Source organism: Oncorhynchus gorbuscha, linkage group LG09, assembly GCF_021184085.1.
Source record: "Oncorhynchus gorbuscha isolate QuinsamMale2020 ecotype Even-year linkage group LG09, OgorEven_v1.0, whole genome shotgun sequence".
Taxonomy (NCBI): domain Eukaryota; kingdom Metazoa; phylum Chordata; class Actinopteri; order Salmoniformes; family Salmonidae; genus Oncorhynchus; species Oncorhynchus gorbuscha.
The window spans coordinates 75,432,052-75,451,360 of NC_060181.1; the positions used below are offsets into that span (position 1 = coordinate 75,432,052).

The 19,309-nt window shown below is 43.5% G+C and overlaps 1 protein-coding gene across 8 annotated transcripts in view; it reads right to left on the reverse strand.

The window, feature by feature from the left end:
- Positions 1–7,424: 7,424 nt before the first annotated feature.
- Positions 7,425–19,309, reverse strand: part of LOC124044070 (LIM and senescent cell antigen-like-containing domain protein 1) — a 34,440-nt gene continuing 22,555 nt past the window's right edge. For 5 of the 8 annotated variants that reach the window (XM_046363463.1, XM_046363460.1, XM_046363464.1 and 2 more), the window contains exons 3-11: positions 17,964–18,030; positions 14,208–14,328; positions 13,286–13,435; positions 11,212–11,362; positions 9,968–10,060; positions 9,567–9,615; positions 9,382–9,457; positions 8,540–8,713; positions 7,526–7,664 (exon numbers count right to left, since the gene is read on the reverse strand). In XM_046363463.1, coding sequence (XP_046219419.1) covers positions 8,584–8,713; positions 9,382–9,457; positions 9,567–9,615; positions 9,968–10,060; positions 11,212–11,362; positions 13,286–13,435; positions 14,208–14,328; positions 17,964–18,030 — 837 coding nt within the window. In that variant the 3' untranslated portion in view covers positions 7,526–7,664; positions 8,540–8,583. Of the gene's footprint in view, positions 7,665–8,539; positions 8,714–9,381; positions 9,458–9,566; positions 9,616–9,967; positions 10,061–10,407; positions 10,501–11,211; positions 11,363–13,285; positions 13,436–14,207; positions 14,329–17,963; positions 18,031–19,309 lie in introns of all 8 variants that reach the window. The other 3 variants (XM_046363462.1, XM_046363459.1, XM_046363458.1) reach the window with 2 other exon arrangements.

The following is a 19,309-nucleotide window of genomic DNA, read 5'->3' on the forward strand; positions in this document are numbered from 1 at the left end:
CTTTACATTTTAACACAACTTATATAATATCTGTGATCAGTTCAAGTGAGGGAGGAGGGAATGGTGTCTGGGTAAATTTGACAGAGCTAGCTTAGGTAGTAAAACGCTTGATTTCAGCCATCTATCATATAAGTATAGCGATGAACCCGTAGTGACTCACGCAGCTTGTTTGTGTATGAGGCTGTAGACGGCGTCCCACCATTCCCTCTGTCTGTCTGTGGAGAGGAGGCGGAGGAGGGGCAGGGGCAGGCAGCGGGGCTCATGGAGTTGCTGTTGACCAGTAGAAGTGATCCTGGCCCTCTCCTGGAGCTGGGTGTGACTGCACCACACCACCCCACACAGGAACACCTAGAAAGGAGAGAATCACCCCAGTGTATTGCATTAGTTCTTAGAGCAGTGGTCACCAACCGGTCGATCACGTTCGATTTGTCGATCTCCAAGGCATTTCTAGTCCATCGCCAAACATTTCTGTAAAAAACCCAACAACTAATCATTGTGTTCCTATTTCTTTTTTATTAGTCTCGGGCTATTGGTGGTAGGTGCAGCCAATTCAGCTGCCCTGCGCACCGGGTAGGCAAACGGTTGCCATTTCATGTGTCTGAAGGGACAAACTGCATTCCCGGTGGGCCTGGAGAGGAAATCAAGTGCACTACGCTACCGCTGGCCAATCAGATTGCTCAGATGACCGATTCTGCAGTAACGTAGCAGGCATAATAGAAATCCTCTGCAAAATTGATACTGAGATTTCAAAATGTTTAAAACCATGACTAGAGAGACTCAACGAATACAGCAGAGCTGCTGGTTTTACGAGTGAGTTCTTGTTTAAGTTCTTACTCAGCACTGTCAACACTTTGTATTCAACACTTTTATAACCAATAAAATGTGTGTTCTTTTTACCACTCAGGGATACAACAAGCAGAAAGACACTGTCATTTGCTAAAACCTCATTGCTAAAGTACTGTTTTTAATTGGTTAATTTTGCATAGCCTTAAATTTTTTATGTTAATAAAATAAAATAAATCAGAGTGGTAGATCTCAGCATGCATTTTCACTCAGAAAGTGATCCTGACTCAGAAAAGGTTGGTGACCACTGTCTTAGAGCATTCAAGGTCTTTGTATAAATGAAAAATGAAGCAAAAGACAATCAACGACATCATTCGAAGGACAGTATTAGAAGATTGTTACAAGGCTATTGAGCCTTGTAGAGACAGATATTGTAGAGCCACCCCCACCTCCAGGTCTAGCAGGCAGATGGACTCAGGTGTGTTGGTGTCCAGTTTGGAGGTCTCCAGGATGAGCCTGGGGAACAGCTGTTTGAGCCAGTCCCTCAGAGCAGGCCTCTGGGCCATGAGAGACCACTGGAGACCCAGCCAACACAGCTGCTGGAGGTCACCTCCTTTGAGCTGGATGGAGCCTGAAGACAGGAGAGGAGCAGGGTTACACACGGGAACTTGTGAGATCAGCTCGTCTCCGGTTGTGTAGACCCACACACATACCGTTGTCCCGTTTGATGAGGTCAGATATCGCTGGAGCCTGTGTGTTGATGGAGCGGATGTCGTCGTTGCCGATAAAGGAAGTACCGGCCGGAGCCTGAAGCCCAAACAAAAGCTCAAACAGAGAGCCCTGACCACTACGGTTACCAAACGCCTCCACCACCTCTCTGACAAAGGTATGAGTGTCAGGATTGAGGTTAAGCAGCATGTGTCCAGCCTGGCTCTGTCTGTCACTGGCCAGCAGCTCCAGATGCTGAAGATAAGACTGGTCCCCTTTAGTCACCTTGCTCTTCGGCCCTGGGACCTAAATAGGAAGAATGAAAAGAAGTTGGATACAACATGAAAGACACTGTCATTTGCTAAATACAAAGCTTCTAGTTTGTGTGCATTACCTGGTAAGCCAATAGATAGCAGAGAGCAGCCAGGTCAATGACAGCCCTCCACTGCTGTTCTCTTTCCTGAGCCATCTTCAGCAGCAGCGTGCCAGCATGCAGGTACAGATGTCCCCTCATCTCCACATAGACCTCAGTCAGATCATCTGTTACACTGCCCGCTGTCTTCTTCAGGCCCTGCATCGCACAGTCAAAACTACACAGAGCAAGACAGGTGTTAAATAAGGTTCGAACACACTGCTACTAATCTAGTAGGACTCTACAGAGTGACGCTCTAATGCAGAAACTGTTGGTAGACTAAGCATGGATTAACTATACCCAGTAGTCACGTTTCCCTGCCTAGCCTGGTTCTGACAAACACACCTCCCAAGGGCCTTGATGCTTGGCTGCAGTCCTTTTCCCGACAGGGTCAGTCTCAGCAGGCTGCAGTGGGCCAAAAGTAGCTCTCTCTGCAGAAGTCTACTCATCTTCTCATTGGATGAAACACTGGGCTGGGCTAGGAAATCCTGAGAAACACCAAATTAAGCAATTTAACATTGTACATGTAATTCCATAAGTGTATATTGTATTTTGTGAGTATCCTGCTGACCTGCAGAGTGTGTACTACAGTAGAGTACCAGTCCAAGCTGGATCTAAGCAGGCCTCTCTTCTCTGTAGCCAGACAGTGTTTGACAGCCTCCTCCAGCCTGCCATCAGAGGAGAACAGCTGAACCAGCTTTATGTTGATATGGGCATCGCCAGGTCTCATAGCCAGCTCTGCCTGCAGCAGGTCGAACAACTGGTTCCGTCCCTGCTGGCCCTGTCGATTCAGTAGCCGCTCCTATAGGGGGTAGAAGGAGAGTTAGCAAGGATTGTTAAAGAGTAGATTTTTTCTTAAACAGCTGATTATTTTTTGAACAGAAGTTTCTAGTCCCCGGGACCAGTCTGCTGCTCAACAACTGTTCCTGAGGGGGGAAGAGAGGGCGAGGAGGGAATATGCATCAAACAGCTGCCAACTCAACAGGCAGGTAGTGATCTTGGGTCAACCCTGTGCCACAAGTTTCTTTTCAATCCTCCAGTCACAATGCAGGCAGTCTTTAACCTTGACACACTATTTCAGGTTAGCCACACCATTTACAAAAAGCCCAAAATGCTTTTAATACAGGAAATCAATACGGTGTTAGAGTTCTTACCTTGAGGTTGAAGACAGCAGGATTTGCAGGCAGCAACTTGGCAGCTTTCTCCACCCAGAACTCCGCTCTGCTGTCTCGCTCTGTCTTACTGACCAGCAGCTCAGCCACCTTCAAAACCAGGTCCCTCTGGGCTGGGTTCAGGTCCACAGACCGCTGGACACACAATTAAAGACTTGAAAGCATCTTTACACTGTCAAATAGTTTGCAATCGGCATAGCCGGTTTTTGCTTTTTAGAGATCAGCTTTAATATTACAGATAGAGTATGACTTCTATCAATGTAATAATTTCCAATCACCCCATTTCTTTAGTCGTTTCTTCAAACAAATTATATAAAACTGGATGACTGACAAAGCCTAATGGACAGACTAATAAGATACTAGAACATTAATAAGTAAGTGAGCAACTGGCAGGAATATTAGCTTGCCTTGTAACATCCTACGGCCTTGTTGATATCTCCTTCCCTCTCATAAAGCTGGCCCAGGAACTTGTGTGCTTTGGGATCTCTCTCAGCCACTGTCAGATATTCCGAAACATGTCTAAAAGAGGGGACGACATTCTGAATAAACACACAAAATATGTAGATACCCACTTCAATATGTCAATGTGTTCAGGGCATACCTTTTAGCAAGTTCATACTCCTTAGCCTCGAAGTATAATTTAGCAAATAAAAATCCTTTAATTGGTTTCTGTGGAAAGAGAACATATGAAGGCCTAGTTTAAAATAAGGTTAAACTCATATAGTTATAACAGATAGTTAGCCAACTACTGAAGACAGACATGGTTACCTATTGTATTTTAAAGTTCACTAAACTTAGCTAGCCAACTAACTTAGTTGCCTAATACATACGAAAATCGTACCAGCTTCCTGGAAATTCCACAAGTTAGTTAGATCCATTCAAATATAAAATGACTAACTAGGATTTTATTTTTAAAGGCGATCATGGCTATCTTCATAGGAAGAGAGACAACTAATGTATGAGCTGTTTCAAAAGTCAGCCCTGTTGCCCGCGCGTTTTCCACACACGGAATTCTTCACTGCGATGGATGAACTTGAGAAGTGTCACATTTGCCAGCGTAGTTAGCGAACGTTAGTTATCCAAAATGAAGGATCCGTTAGCTACTTGTTGTTGTTTCAGATTTAGTCTGTGGCTAGCTAGTTACATTCAATGCTTGCAGTACTGCTAGCTATCATACCAGGCCATCATGGCCGTTAGCTTAGCTAGCTAATACACGCAGGATGAAGTGAAGCCGGTTGGACTCACCTCTTTGAGTGAAGGAGAGGAACTCTGTACTGAATAAATATAGCGTTCCACTTCGGCCTTACTTCGCCGCATGGCTGTGTAAAGCGTATTTTCTTGTTATTTCAAAACTAGAATTGCACAGAATTACAAAAATCGGCAGGAATCCTATTCTCCACTCTAGCCATGAGAACGTCAAATGGCAGCGGTACTCACGTGGATTCCAACCACGAGCTGTGATTGGTCAAGACTTAGCCAATCACATTTGAAAAAGTACACACAGTATATTGAGTACAAATACAATAGCCTATGCTTCATTAGAGAAAATATGCAATCTGTTTTTGTTATTGCACAAAAACCATCGCGTTAGTAGGCTGTAGTTATCCATGCTGTATCACAACCGGCCGTGATTGGGAATCCCATATAGCCCGATGTAGGCGACATTGTAAATAAGAATGTGTTCTTTAACGGACTTGAAGGTTAAATAAATATAATTACTGTAGGATCTCAAGTGATGGTCAATATTTGATTTCGTATACGTTTTTAGACAGACATTAACAAAATAATTTTAAAAACATCAAATGCACAAAGAAACATGTAGAAGGATTTTTTTATTATTCACAAGTCAATAAGTTGAATATGATGACATCTAGAAACAAACCAAAATTAAAGTAAGAAGCATAAGGCGAACACTAATCAAGGCTTTGAATGTAGCATAGCATATTATATTGTAGTACGACAGAGGAAAAACATAGGGTTTTAAAATTCCCATTTAGCAGTGGAATGTGGAATTGTATCACTCTCTGCAAAACACATTTCTTCCAAGTAAAGTTTAACACAGCGGAAAACTAAAACTCATCTAAATTCATGTTTTCAACAGGGATAGAATGCTTTTCTTTTTAACCGGCAGTTCTCTACTTCCTATGAGCATCTAGATAGAAGTCACACTGCCATAAGAGGATAGCTGAGCTTACACCTAGAAAAAACACACATTCACACATCATACAGTACACATACATGCGCTTTCATCTAAAGTAAAAGGAAAAATTAACATTGCAGTTACAAGCAGATCCTAAATCAATGGAATTGTTTGTATCTCTTATGTTTATCCCCCCTTTTAAAAGACAATGTAATGCATGACATGTAAAGAATGGAGAAAAGTATTTCCAGATATTATTTGATTCCATTACTGTTGATAAAAGTGGGTTATGTTTATTCTGAAAATACTGTCAAAAACATACAAACATCTGTTATCCAAGTTTACAAAACACCCTTCAGTGACATAACGTCTTACATTTTTACTGTCTGTGTGATAAAAGCACAAAGGAAATGTAACAATTGTGAAATAATATGAATAGATCAATATAACACCACACACAATGTTGTGGACACACAAAAAGCTCTATATGAGATATGCATACACGTGTCACCTTATTCAGTACTATCTTTGGATAATATTTCAATACATCCTGAAAAATGTACACAAACCTCTGGTACGAATCTGACTTCTCTATATGACCTCAATTGCTGGGATGGAGGCTACTCTCTCGCTCAAGAAGCTGCCTAGCAGATCTGGCTAAAATAGCACTGTACATACATTAGATACTTTCAAATACTTGACATGTTCTTGATTTAGCTTACCGGTATGCAGGGTGCCAAGAATTTGCACTTTTGGCACAATTCCAATCGTTCCAATTAACCATGCAACTCCTTTAAGACTGTTGGAAAAGCATTCCTCGTGAAGCTGGTTGAGAGAATGCCAAGAGTGTGCAAAGCTGCCATCAGGGCAAAGGGTGGCTACTTTGAAGAATCTCAAATATAAAATATATTTTGATTTGTTTAACACTTTTTTGGTTACTACATGATTCCATGTGTTATTTCAGAGTTGATGTCTTTACTATTATTCTACAATGTAGAAAATAGTTTAAAAAAAGAAAAACCATGGAATGAGTAGGTGTGTCCAAACTTTTGACTGGTACTGTATATTCAACCCAGTTCTGCTGCACAGTAATGTGATTGAGAGTAGCATCAGTAACATAGCCCAGGTGTCTGTCTGATTCCACTTGTTTGGCATGACAATGATAAAGTAGTTGGCTAAGGCAGAAACAGACCAGCACACTGACAGTAACAACCTTATTAATACTATTTATTCTTATGATGAAATACCAGGACACTGATGCATACTTAAATAAACAAGTTGGGTTTTGAAGTGAAATTTTAAGCTAAAATAACTATTAAATATATGATATTAGCATCAAGGATAAATATGAATATAATATGAATATGTCTTTAGACAAAGGCACTGATTTGGCGAGGCCTCTTTTTTGTGTACTGTCGGTCTCTCTGCTCATGGGTTGTCACTATTTGGCCAAGCATGAAAAGATTGAAGGAAACTGCAAATGTAATTTATCAACAACATAACCTTAACCCTAGTCCCTAACCTTACACCAAGAACAAATAGCTCATGTGGTTGCATGGCCATCTAATGACTATAGGCTTCCGGTCTGTCTGTCTGAGTCTGTCTGTCTGGGTCGGTCTGTCTGTCTGTGTCGGTCTGTCTGTCTGGGTCGGTCTGTCTGTCTGGGTCGGTCTGTCTGTCTGGGTCGGTCTGTCTGTCTGTCTGGGTCGGTCTGTCTGTCTGGGTCGGTCTGTCTGTCTCAGTCGGTCTGTCTGTCTCAGTCGGTCTGTCTGTCTCAGTCGGTCTGTCTGTCTCAGTCGGTCTGTCTGTCTCAGTCGGTCTGTCTGTCTCAGTCGGTCTCTCTGCTCATGGGTTGTCACTATTTGGCCAAGCATGAAAAGATTGAAGGAAACTGCAAATGTAATTTATCAACAACATAACCTTAACCCTAGTCCCTAACCTTACACCAATAACAAATAGCTCATGTGGTTGCATGGCCATCTAATGACTATAGGCTTCCGGTCTGTCTGTCTGGGTCAGTCTGTCTGGGTCAGTCTGTCTGGGTCGGTCTGTCTGGGTCGGTCTGTCTGGGTCGGTCTGTCTGGGTCGGTCTGTCTGGGTCGGTCTGTCTCAGTCGGTCTGTCTCAGTCGGTCTGTCTCAGTCGGTCTGTCTCAGTCGGTCTGTCTCAGTCGGTCTGTCTCAGTCGGTCTGTCTCAGTCGGTCTGTCTCAGTCGGTCTGTCTCAGTCTGTCTGTCTCAGTCTGTCTGTCTCAGTCTGTCTGTCTCAGTCTGTCTGTCTCAGTCTGTCTGTCTCAGTCTGTCTGTCTCAGTCTGTCTGTCTCAGTCTGTCTGTGTCTACTTCCGGCCCACTGTCTCCGCCAGCTTCTTCAGCCTCTTCTTAAGTTCCAGAGGAAACTTCTCGTAACACTTCTTACACACCGGCTTCATGTCAAACTCCACAAACTTGTTCCTGTAAGGGAGAGACAAAGATACTGTATGAGCAGGGTTCTGACTTTCATTGATCTATATCAAGAGGTGAAGGTGAAAAAAAAAAAAAAAAAAAAAAAAAAAAAGAGTCCTACACTCCAGCACTACTTTCTCTCCTGCTCCCTCTCTTCCCCTTCTACTCCCTCCCCTCCCCTCCCGCATGTTCTTTTCCCCTCTCCCTCTTGCTCCTGGAAAGAGGTCATTTGAGCATATTCAACTCTATAGTTTTTAGGCTTTAGAAGGGAGAGCACATGTGAAACACATTGGCGTCTGAAAAAGAATCAGACAGCAAGTCAAACATCCAGTACACAGAGACAGGAAAGGATGTGTTTTAACCATCAACCAGGAACTGGTAAACAAAGCCTCATCTTTACACTGATCTGAGGAAACACACACTACCGTACTGTACATGCCTCTAGCCTCGACCAGCTGATCGAACTTCTGGTCCGATTATTACAGCATTACGTTAAAACAAGAGTGTGTCTGGCCATATAGAATAACCATTTCCTGCAGAGTTTCTAAATATGGTCAACATTGTACGGGAAACCGGAACTGACGCAAAGAACAGCTTAGGCGATTTTACCAACCGGTACCGGTAATTATTTATGATCTGTAGCTAATCTCTACTTCTGTTGATTGTTCTTACTCTAAAATTGATCAATTACAGAGATGGTGAAAGTGATTTAATCAAAAATGCATGATTCAAAGATAGTGTTTAACACATATTTGATCTCTGTGTCTAAAACCTTCAACTGACTTGTCAGAATCGACAAATGAAAAACAGATAGGAAACATGAAAACATAAAAAGTAAAATCACAACACATGGAAAAAGAGAATGAAAGGAGATGAAAACTAACCAATGAATGGAAAGTGGAAGTGAGGAGAAAGGAAGGGCAAGGGTTTACAGACACATAGGCATTTTCTTCCTCTTTTCTTTTTCTTGTTTGGCAAGACGGCGCTTCATGTCGTCCGGCAGGCGCTCGTAGCAGTGTTTACACACAGGCTTCAGATCCACCTCTACAAACTTATCCCTGGTAGGACCAGGAGGGAGGAGGAGAGAGGAAGAGGAAGGATATGGACAGACAAACAGGGACAAGTGAAACAGAGGGACAGAGAGAATATAGGAATACACAGGTAGATGGAAAAGCTACAGGTACAGTGTAACAGGTATAGTAGAGACAGATGAGAGACAGAGAAGGACAGTGCTAACGCTTCACAAACCTCTCAAATATTGTCTGGTTTTAGACTGTGTGGTGTTGGATTCTAGTTTGAAATACTTGCTATACTAGAAGTTAATGGTTACATGTATGAGGAATGTATATGGTGGGGTCAATGGAGGCTGGATAAGAGCCATGGGCCTGGAACGTTACTTAGTAAGGGAAAAGGCAATCACATGGTTGCGGTCACTAATAAGGGTAGCTGTGGATTAGCTGGTGGAGGTCAGGTCATATGAAGGGAGAAGGAACAGTTTATTACCCACATCCCTTAACTTCCTGCCTAGCAACAAAGATGTGTTCAGAGAAAAGCAGGGGACTTCGCCTAAAGGAGAGTATATGTGCTGGTGGAAACATGTCTTTGTCTTATGCGGCTGTGTGACCCAGTGGATGAATGAACTTGGTTGGAGTTTAACTATGTTATTTAGAACTTAACAGTGGGATCACAGGATGTTTTTGCTATGTTAACAGTCAGCCTGACTTACTTTAGGGTGAGCTTGGTGTTGCAGGTGGAGCAGGCGAAGCAGTTGACACACCATGCCTTGTTCAGGGCTGACACCACTGGAACACACAACACAAACACGCACTTCATAACAAGTAATGCATACACTAACATGACATACAATATTTTTAATATGACAATATTAGATGATGAAATATAACATCATACCATCACCCTCAATGACACGGTTGCAGTGGTAGCAGACATCTCCAAAGAGCTGTAGAAGAGGAGGGGAGGAGTCAAAGGCCTCACAAATAACTTGTTTACAAATGACAATTTACTTAAATGTCTACAGTATTTTGATTCATCAGTACCAATAATATAGAGCTAAATACTGTACATTTATACATCTACCACTAGATGGCCCCATAGAACTAAACATGACTGGAGGTCTCATTTACATTACATACAGCAAGATGCAATCATTCTCATCAGGCTCATATTCATGTTCAAACATTTGTTCAAAGATAAATAGACTATAGTGCCTGGATTGGATAAAGTTACTGAGTAGAGATGTGATTGTGCGACTTCTCTTTCCTTGGGCTGTGTGCAGCCTTCCCCTACATTACCTGGTTGTAGTGAGTCTCACAGTAGGCCAGTCCTTTGCGTTCGTAGTGGCGATGGCCCAGGAAGGGTTTCTCACACTTAGCACACACAAAATGCTGCAAACACACACAACATGGCCCCACACAACAGGTTAGTACAGACAGACCAGCATAGGTCAGTTCAATCCAGTTCCGTCGAGCTCAGTTCAGACCTATTAAGAGTCAGACCAGACCAGTCTAGTCTGAGATTAGTGGGTTCAGAGGGCAGCAGCAGGGCAGGAGCACCCCCCTTGTGAAGCACTCACCCCTACAGACAGACAGGAGCCTTGTGTGTGTGTGTGTGTGTGTGTGTGTGTGTGTGTGTGTGTGTGTGTGTGTGTGTGTGGTTCCACCAGGGGGCACAATGGAGCACAGACAGAGCGGACAGGATGCAGCCAGAACAGGTCTCCTAACTAACCCCTCACCATGTTAAAGTGTTTTTCACAGTAGGCGTGGTCCCCACGCTCATAATACGGGTGGCCGTGAAACGGACGTTCACACAGAGCACACACATGGTGCTGCAGGAGGGAGGGAGGAGCGATAACAAGTAGGAGAAAAGTAGAGAGGAAAGAAGGCAGCAGAGATATGAATAGAGGAGAGGCAGAGGGAAAGAAAGAGGAAGGATGTCCTCCATTCTGAGATAGTCCAAACATGACCACAGAAATGATATGAGAGCAGGGAAGAAATACCACAGAGGAGGCTAGAATAACATTCATTCCACATACAAACTCCCTTGAACACATTTCTACTTTGATGTTCTGAACAATTATAGTTATTCAGAGAGAATGAAAGAAAGCAGGGCATACCGAAGAATATAAAAGTATTCTGCTTTGTAATAATCACATAATGGCTACAAAATAAAATATATAATAATATACAATACATTTAAATCTAAATGTTCTGTTTATAACATTGCAACCTTCAGAACAGTAGTGATGTGCAGTTTGTGAACGATTTGTTCTTTAACTCTTTTTACTGACTCAAAAGCCATGATTCATTTTCAGAGTAACTTGTTCAATTGGCATTGGTTTGACTTTCTGGCCGCTATGACTCCTACAGCAGGATTGAAACACACTCCTCCGGTCCTACGGCTCCAGAGATGTGCTCCGACCTACAACTGAGTCCAAAGATTTGTTCTTATAACAAGTTGAAAAGACGAGTCAGTATAAAGAGCCGAACTTCCCATCACTACTGAATAGGTCCATATTGTAGGAGTGATGTCATCATACCTCGACGTGCCACTGCTTGCCCATGGCATTGACCACGCGGCCCTCGATGGGTCTCCTGCAAGCACCACAGATGGGAACACCCATCTTGTCATGGCAGGGCAGGCAGTACAGCTCTCCCTTCAGCTCCCTGGCATCAGCAGTCAGCTCCTTACTACAGGGGAGATGAGGGACCATTACATCATCACTTACTACATCACTCTTTCCCATTGTTTTGGAAAACAAAGATATTGTTTTAGCTAGATCCGTTTTGAATACTGACAGTGATCAATCAATTAATGTCCGGCACAGCCAGAAGAGGACTGGCCACCCCACATAGCCCGGTTCCTCTCTAGGTTTCTTCCTAGGTTTTGGCCTTTCTAGGGAGTTTTTCCTAGCCACCGTGCTTTTACACCTGCATTGTTTGCTGTTTGGGGTTTTAGGCTGGGTTTCTGTACAGCACTTTGAGATATCAGCTGACGTACGAAGGGCTATATAAATAAATTTGATTTGATTTGTTAGTGACCTGAGACACCAGGTTACCCAGGTAGAATAGCTCAAATTAAGACTAAAAGCAAGTGCTAAAATCTAAAACCAGTAGATATTGCAGCCCCTGAGTAACGGAGTAGTGAAGAATTGTAACAGTGGAATGCTGCTGACCACACCTCTCTTCTCAATTTGTGATATTCAATGTGTTAGTATGAGTCATCACGGAGCCAGCTCCTTGCCTAATCTGGTGTTCCCTGGTGCGTGTTCCCTGTGTGTGTGTGTGATGCTGACTATGCTTCTTTTGTTTAGCATCCTGCCAACAGTGTGTCCCTCTATGCTTTCTGGTCTTGGTGAGTCCTACCTTACTAGGGGATAGTAAGTGCACTGTATTCAAAACACAAACCCAGTGGCAGTGATAGGAAGTCAGTGCAGGCGACTCATTCCCCTGACTGAATACTCATTATCACAACCTCTGCCTCAAGCATGGGACAGGCTGACAGCTGTAGGTTTGTTTAAGAACAGACAGTCTTACAGGAAAGGTTTGGTTAGATTGGAGTTGCCTCTCAACTGCCATCTAAAAGAGCTACTCAGATAATCATTCTTCTATCGTCACTCACTCCCTCTCTGCTCTTCTTCCCTCTGCTCTCTTCCTCCATCTCTCCCTGCCCTCTTCCTCCCTCCCTGCTCTTCCTCCCTTTCGTCTCCCCTTTGGCTGACTTTACAAGGGTAAACACTAGTGACCCCAACCCGGAGGAGTCCCACCCTGCTACAGAGAACAAACCCTGTCTATAACAGCTCTTGAGTTTCTACCACTGACAGGCTACAGTACGTGTATAGGTTGCATAGACGTTAGTGGAGAAGTTGTGTTTATACTAGGTTGTGTAGAAGTTGAGTAAAGATAAGTTAGTGGTTATATACAGACCACTAGGTTTCTGTAGCAGGTGTGTTAAGTTAGTGTGGTGATTTAGCTTGTATGCAGGTTGTATAAATATTGGGTTTTGGTTGTGTAGTGGTTGTATACAAAGTTGTATGTGAGTTGTTTCAAGTGGTGTAAAGTACTTAAGTAAAAATACTTTAAAGTACTAAAGTCATTTTTTTGGGTACCTGTACTCTACTATATATATATATATATATATTTTTTTTTTTTGACAACTTTTACTTTACTACATTCCTAAATAAAATAATGTGCTTTTTACTTCATACATTTTTGTTGACTCCCAAAAGTACTCATTACATTTTGAATGCTTAGCATGACAGGAAAATGGTCCAATTCACGCACTTATCAAGAGAACATCCCTAAATGGATGTCAGAGTGTTGGGCGTGTGCCGCTGGCTATCCATAAATTAAAAAAATTAAAAAGAATAGAGCTGTCTGGTTTGATTAATAAAAGGAATTTGAAATAATTTATAAGTATATTTGAGCTATTACGTTTACTTTTCATACCTAAGTAGATTTAAAACCAAATACTTTTAGACTCAAGTAGTATTTTACTGGGTGACTCACTTTTACTTGAGTCATTTTCTATGAAGTTATCTTTACTTTTACTCAAGTATGACAATTGGGTAATTTTTTCACTACTGGTTGTTTCTATATTGTTCGCATGTGTACCCGCAGTTGTTGCAGTTGAAGTGGTCGGGGTGGTAAGGGTCGTTCTTGAACAGCAGCGGCTGCTCCTCGATGATGGCGTGGCACTTCTGACAGATGTACTTCCCCAGACCACGGGCCTTCTCACGGTTATGACACGGGCGACACAGGTGTCTGAGGGAGAGAGATACATGATAATAAAGAATGAGATCAGCCTGACCCAGAGGGAGAAATGATGTTGCTACATTCAGTGGTGTGTATTCATGGATATCAAGGGAAGCCAGGCTTCCTCAAAAAATGTACCAAGAAAAATATTTGTTTTTTTTGTCTCTCTGTGTTTCAAAATTATCCTTCAATTAATAAGAGACAATGTATCTGACCAGAGAAGGCATCTGAGCGAGCGAAACAGTGCCCATCTGTTTCTGTATGAGTAGGTCATCTATCTGATGCTGTCTGGTCCAAAAGAGGATGACATTGTTGCCGCCCAAAGCACTGAATGCAAGGGAAGCCAGTGAGCATTTCCAATCCAACCCACATGCATCACATACAACAGGTGTAGGTAGACCTTACCGTGAAATGTTCACTTACAAGCCCTTAACCAACAATGCAGTTCAACAAATAGGAGTTAAGAAAATATTCACTAAATAAACTAAAGCAAAAACAAAGTAACACAATAACGAGGCTATATACACTGGGCTATATACACTGGGCTATATACACTGGGCTATATACACTGGGCTATATACACTGGGCTATATACACTGGGCTATTCCCCAGTGATTACACCCATGCACCGCTAATGGCTACATTAAAACTGTTGTGGGGTGTAAACAGTGTTAGGGATTTCTCCTTGCTTTCTAAAAGCTATGAAGTGGAAAAGTTGCTGTCCCCTGGTGTTAGATCAGTAATGGCTGAACAATGATCCAGCCCAAGTCTTTGGACTGACCTGCCGGCGTTCTTGACGAAGCCCACGTCAGCCAGCACAGCCTGGCAGAGGTCACAGCAGAAACAGTCAGGGTGCCAACTGTTGTTCATCGCCTTGATCACACGACCAATGATAAACTCCCCTGGGAGGAGAAGGAAGAGAAGAAGGAAGTCAGGGACAACACACTGGCAACACTATAACATCCCCCGTGCACACACATATCCACCTGTTAATGTTAGGGCCGGGACAATACCAGTATCGCAATAAACGTTAGTATGGTGGAAAATGTATTTAGGAAAACAGCCCTAATGTTGGAAACAAACTATTTTTACCCAAAGCTAACGCACACACTATTTTACATACAGCAGGCTTTTAAAATGACCAAAAAGTTTGGTCTGCTTTGTGTTGTCATTTTTGCCAAGTAAAAAAATATTGCGATACTGGTACCGTCCCGGCCCTAGTTCATTTAGACAGAAAAACAATGGGCGGTAGAAGTCTACACAGTTGTGTCTAGAGCTCAAGGTGAGGGAAGCAGGGTTAAAAGGAGACCAAACATGACCTTCACACAACACAAACGTGTGTAACACACACACACACACACACACACACACACACACACACACACACACACACACACACACACACACACACACACACACACACACACACACACACACACACACACACACACACACACACACACACACACACACACCTTGCTGGCCTTCTAGACAGAGTTCCCGTCCAGTGTCTGTGTTCTTTTGTCCATCTTAATCTTTTATTTTTATTGGCCAGTCTGAGATATGGCTTTTTCTTTGCAACTCTGCCTAGAAGGCCAGCATCCCAGAGTCACCTCTTCACTGTTGATGCAGAGACTGGTGTTTTGCGGGTACTATTTAATGAAGCCGCCAGTTGAGGACCTGTGAGGTGTCTGTTTCTCAAACTCGACACTAATGTACTTGTCCTCTTTCTCAGTTGTGCACCGGGGCCTCAACTAGTCTAAAGAATCGTCAAACTAGTCTATAGAAGGCCCGTTTATTGCTTCTTCTTTCTTTCAGCTGTAATAACATAATTGCAAAAGGGTTTTCTAATGGTCAATTAGCCTTTTAAAATTATCAACTTGGATTAGCTAACACAACGTGCCATTGGAACACAGGAGTGATGGTTGCTGATAATGGGCCTCTGTACGCCTATGTAGATATTCCATAAAAACACTGCCGTTTCCAGCTACAATAGTCATTAACAACATTAACAATGTCTACACTGTATTTCTAATCAATTTGATATGATTTTAAATTTACAAAAAATTGCTTTTCTTTCAAAAACAAGGACATTTCTAAGTGACCTCAAACTTTTGAACGGTACTATATACAGTGGGGGCAAAAAGTATTTAGTCAGACACCAATTGTGCAAATTCTCCCACTTAAAAGATGAGAGGCCTGTAATTTTCATCATAGGTACACTTCAACTATGACAGACAAAATGAGAAGGAAAAAAATCCAGAAAATCACATTGTAGGACTTTAAATTAATTTATTTGCAAATTATGGTGGAAAACAAGTATTTGGTCAATAACAAAAGTTTCTCAATACTTTGTTATATACCCTTTGTTGGCAATGACAGAGGTCAAATGTTTTCTCTAAGTCTTCACAAGGTTTTCACACAATGTTGCTGGTATTTTGACCCATTCCTCCATGCAGATCTCCTCTAGAGCAGTGATGTTTTGAGGCTGTTGCTGGGCAACACAGACGATCAACTCCCTCCAAAGATTTTCTATGGGGTTGAGATCTAGAGACTGGCTAGGCCACTCCAGGACCTTGAAATGCTTCTTACGAAGCCACTCCTTCATTGCCCGGGCGGTGTGTTCGGGATCATTGTCATGCTGAAAGACCCAGCCACGTTTCATCTTCAATGCCCTTGCTGATGGAAGGAGGTTTTCACTCCATTCATTCTTTCCTTTACATGGATCAGTCGTCCCGGTCCCTTTGAAGAAAAACAGCCCCAAAGCATGATGTTTCCACCCCCATGCTTCACAGTAGGTATGGTGTTCTTTGGATGCAACTCGGCATTCTTTGTCCTCCAAACACGACGAGTTGAGTTTTTACCAAAAAGTTCTACTTTGGTTTCATCTGACCATATGACATTCTCCCAATCTTCTTCTGGATCATCCAAATGCTCTCTAGCAAACTTCAGACGGGCCTGGACATGTACTGGCTTAAGCAGGGTGACACGTCTGGCACTGCAGGATTTGAGTCCCTGGTGGCGTAGTGTGTTACTGATGGTAGGCTTTGTTACTTTGGTCCCAGCTCTCTGCAGGTCATTCACTAGGTCCCCCTTTGTGGTTCTGGGATTTTTGCTCACCGTTCTTGTGATCATTTTGACCCCACGGGTGAGATCTTGCGTGGAGCCCCAGATCGAGGGAGATTATCAGTGGTCTTGTATGTCTTCCATTTCCTAATAATTGCTCCTACAATTGATTTCTTCAAACCAAGCTGCTTTCCTATTGCAGATTCAGTCTTCCCAGCCTGGTGCAGGTCTACAATTTTGTTTACATTTACATTACATTTAAGTCATTTAGCAGACGCTCTTATCCAGAGCGACTTACAAATTGGTGCATTCACCTTATGACATCCAGTGGAACAGTCACTTTACAATAGTGCATCTAAATCTTAAAGGGGGGGTGAGAAGGATTACTTTATCCTATCCTAGGTATTCCTTAAAGAGGTGGGGTTTCAGGTGTCTCCTGAAGGTGGTGATTGACTCCGTTGTCCTGGCGTCGTGAGGGAGTTTGTTTCACCATTGGGGGGCCAGAGCAGCGAACAGTTTTGACTGGGCTGAGCGGGAACTGTACTTCCTCAGTGGTAGGGAGGCGAGCAGGCCAGAGGTGGATGACCGCAGTGCCCTTGTTTGGGTGTAGGGCCTGATCAGAGCCTGGAGGTACTGAGGTGCCGTTCCCCTCACAGCTCCGTAGGCAAGCACAATGGTCTTGTAGCGGATGCGAGCTTCAACTGGAAGCCAGTGGAGAGAGCGGAGGAGCGGGGTGACGTGAGAGAACTTGGGAAGGTTGAACACCAGACGGGCTGCAGCGTTCTGGATGAGTTGTAGGGGTTTAATGGCACAGGCAGGGAGCCCAGCCAACAGCGAGTTGCAGTAATCCAGACGGGAGATGACAAGTGCCTGGATTAGGACCTGCGCCGCTTCATGTGTGAGGCAGGGTCGTACTCTGCGGATGTTTCTGGTGTCCTTTGACTGCTCTTTGGTCTTGGCCATAGTGGAGTTTGGAGTGTGACTGTTTGAGGTTGTGGACAGGTGTCTTTTATACTGATAACAAGTTCAAACAGGTGCCATGAATACAGGTAACAAGTGGAGGACAGGGGAGCCTCTTAAAGAAGAAGTTACAGGTCTGTGAGAGCCAGAAATCTTGCTTGTTTGTAGGTGACCAAATACTTATTTTCCACCATCATTTGCAAATAAAGTCATTAAAAATCCTACAATGTCATTTTCTAGATTTTCTTCCCCTAATTTTGTCTGCCATAGTTGAAGTGTACCAATGATGAAAATTACAGGCCTCTCATCTTTTTAAGTAGGAGAACTTGCACAATTGGTGGCTGACTAAATACTTTTTTGCCCCACTGTATATTATTTTGTTTCATTCACACCTGCACTGTTGGAGCTTAAGAATTTCACTGTACACTGCAACTACATCTGCAACCCTGTGCATGTGACTACATAACAATCTAATGGAATGCTGCTGTGTAGGTGCAGTTCCTGTACTCACCACATTGGTGACAGCAGGGAGCAAACAACATCTGGAAGTCGTGCTCGCAGTACTTCCTGCCCTCAAACTGCAAGAAAAAAGTTAGGTTCAATATACACTGCTCAAAAATAAATAAAGGGAACACTAAAATAACACATCCTAGATCTGAATTAATGAAATATTCTTATTAAATACTTTTATCTTTACATAGTTGAATGTGCTGACAACAAAATCACACAAAAATGATCAATGGAAATCAAATTTATCAACACATGGAGGTCTGGATTTGGAGTCACACTCAAAATTAAAGTGGAACACCACACTACAGGCTGATCCAACTTTGATGTAATGTCCTTAAAACAAGTCCAAATGAGGCTCAGTAGTGTGTGTGGCCTCCATGTGCCTGTATGACCTCCCTACAATGCCTGGGCATGCTTCTGATGAGGTGGTGGATGGTCTCCTGAGGGATCTCCTCCCAGACCTGCACTAAAGCATCCGCCAACTCCTGGACAGTCTGTGGTGCATGGATGGAGCGAGACATGATGTCCCAGATGTGCTCAATTGGATTCAGGTCTGGGGAACGGGCGGGCCAGTCCATAGCATCAATGCCTTCCTCTTGCAGGAACTGCTGACACACTCCAGCCACTTGAGGTCTAGCATTGTCTTGCATTAGGAGGAACCCAGGGCCAACCGCACCAGGATATTGTCTCAGAAGGGGTCTGAGGATCTCATCTCGGTACCTAATGGCAGTCAGACTACCTCTGGCGAGCACATGGAGGGCTGTGCGGCCCCCCAAAGAAATGCCACCCCACACCATGACTGACCCACCGCCAAACCGGTCATGCGGGTTGATGTTGCAGGCAGCAGAACGTTCTCCACGGCGTCTCCAGACTCTGTCACGTCTGTCACGTGCTCAGTGTGAACCTGCTTTCATCTGTGAAGAGCACAGGGCGCCAGTGGAAAATTTGCCAATCTTTGTGTTCTCTGGCAAATGCCAAACGTCCTGCACGGTGTTGGGCTGTAAGCACAACCCCCACCTGTGGACATCGGGCCCTCATACCACCCTCATGGAGTCTGTTTCTGACCGTTTGAGCAGACACATGCACATTTGTGGCCTGCTGGAGGTCATTTTGCAGGGCTCTGGCAGTGCTACTCCTTGCACAAAGGTGGAGGTAGCGGTCCTGCTGCTGGGTTGTTGCCCTCCTACGGCCTCCTAAACGTCTCCTGATGTACTGGCCTGTCTCCATGCTCTGGACACTACGCTGACAGACACAGCAAACCTTCTTGTTACAGCTCGCATTGATGTGCCATCCTGGATGAGCTGCACTACCTGAGCCACTTGTGTGGGTTGTAGACTCCGTCTCATG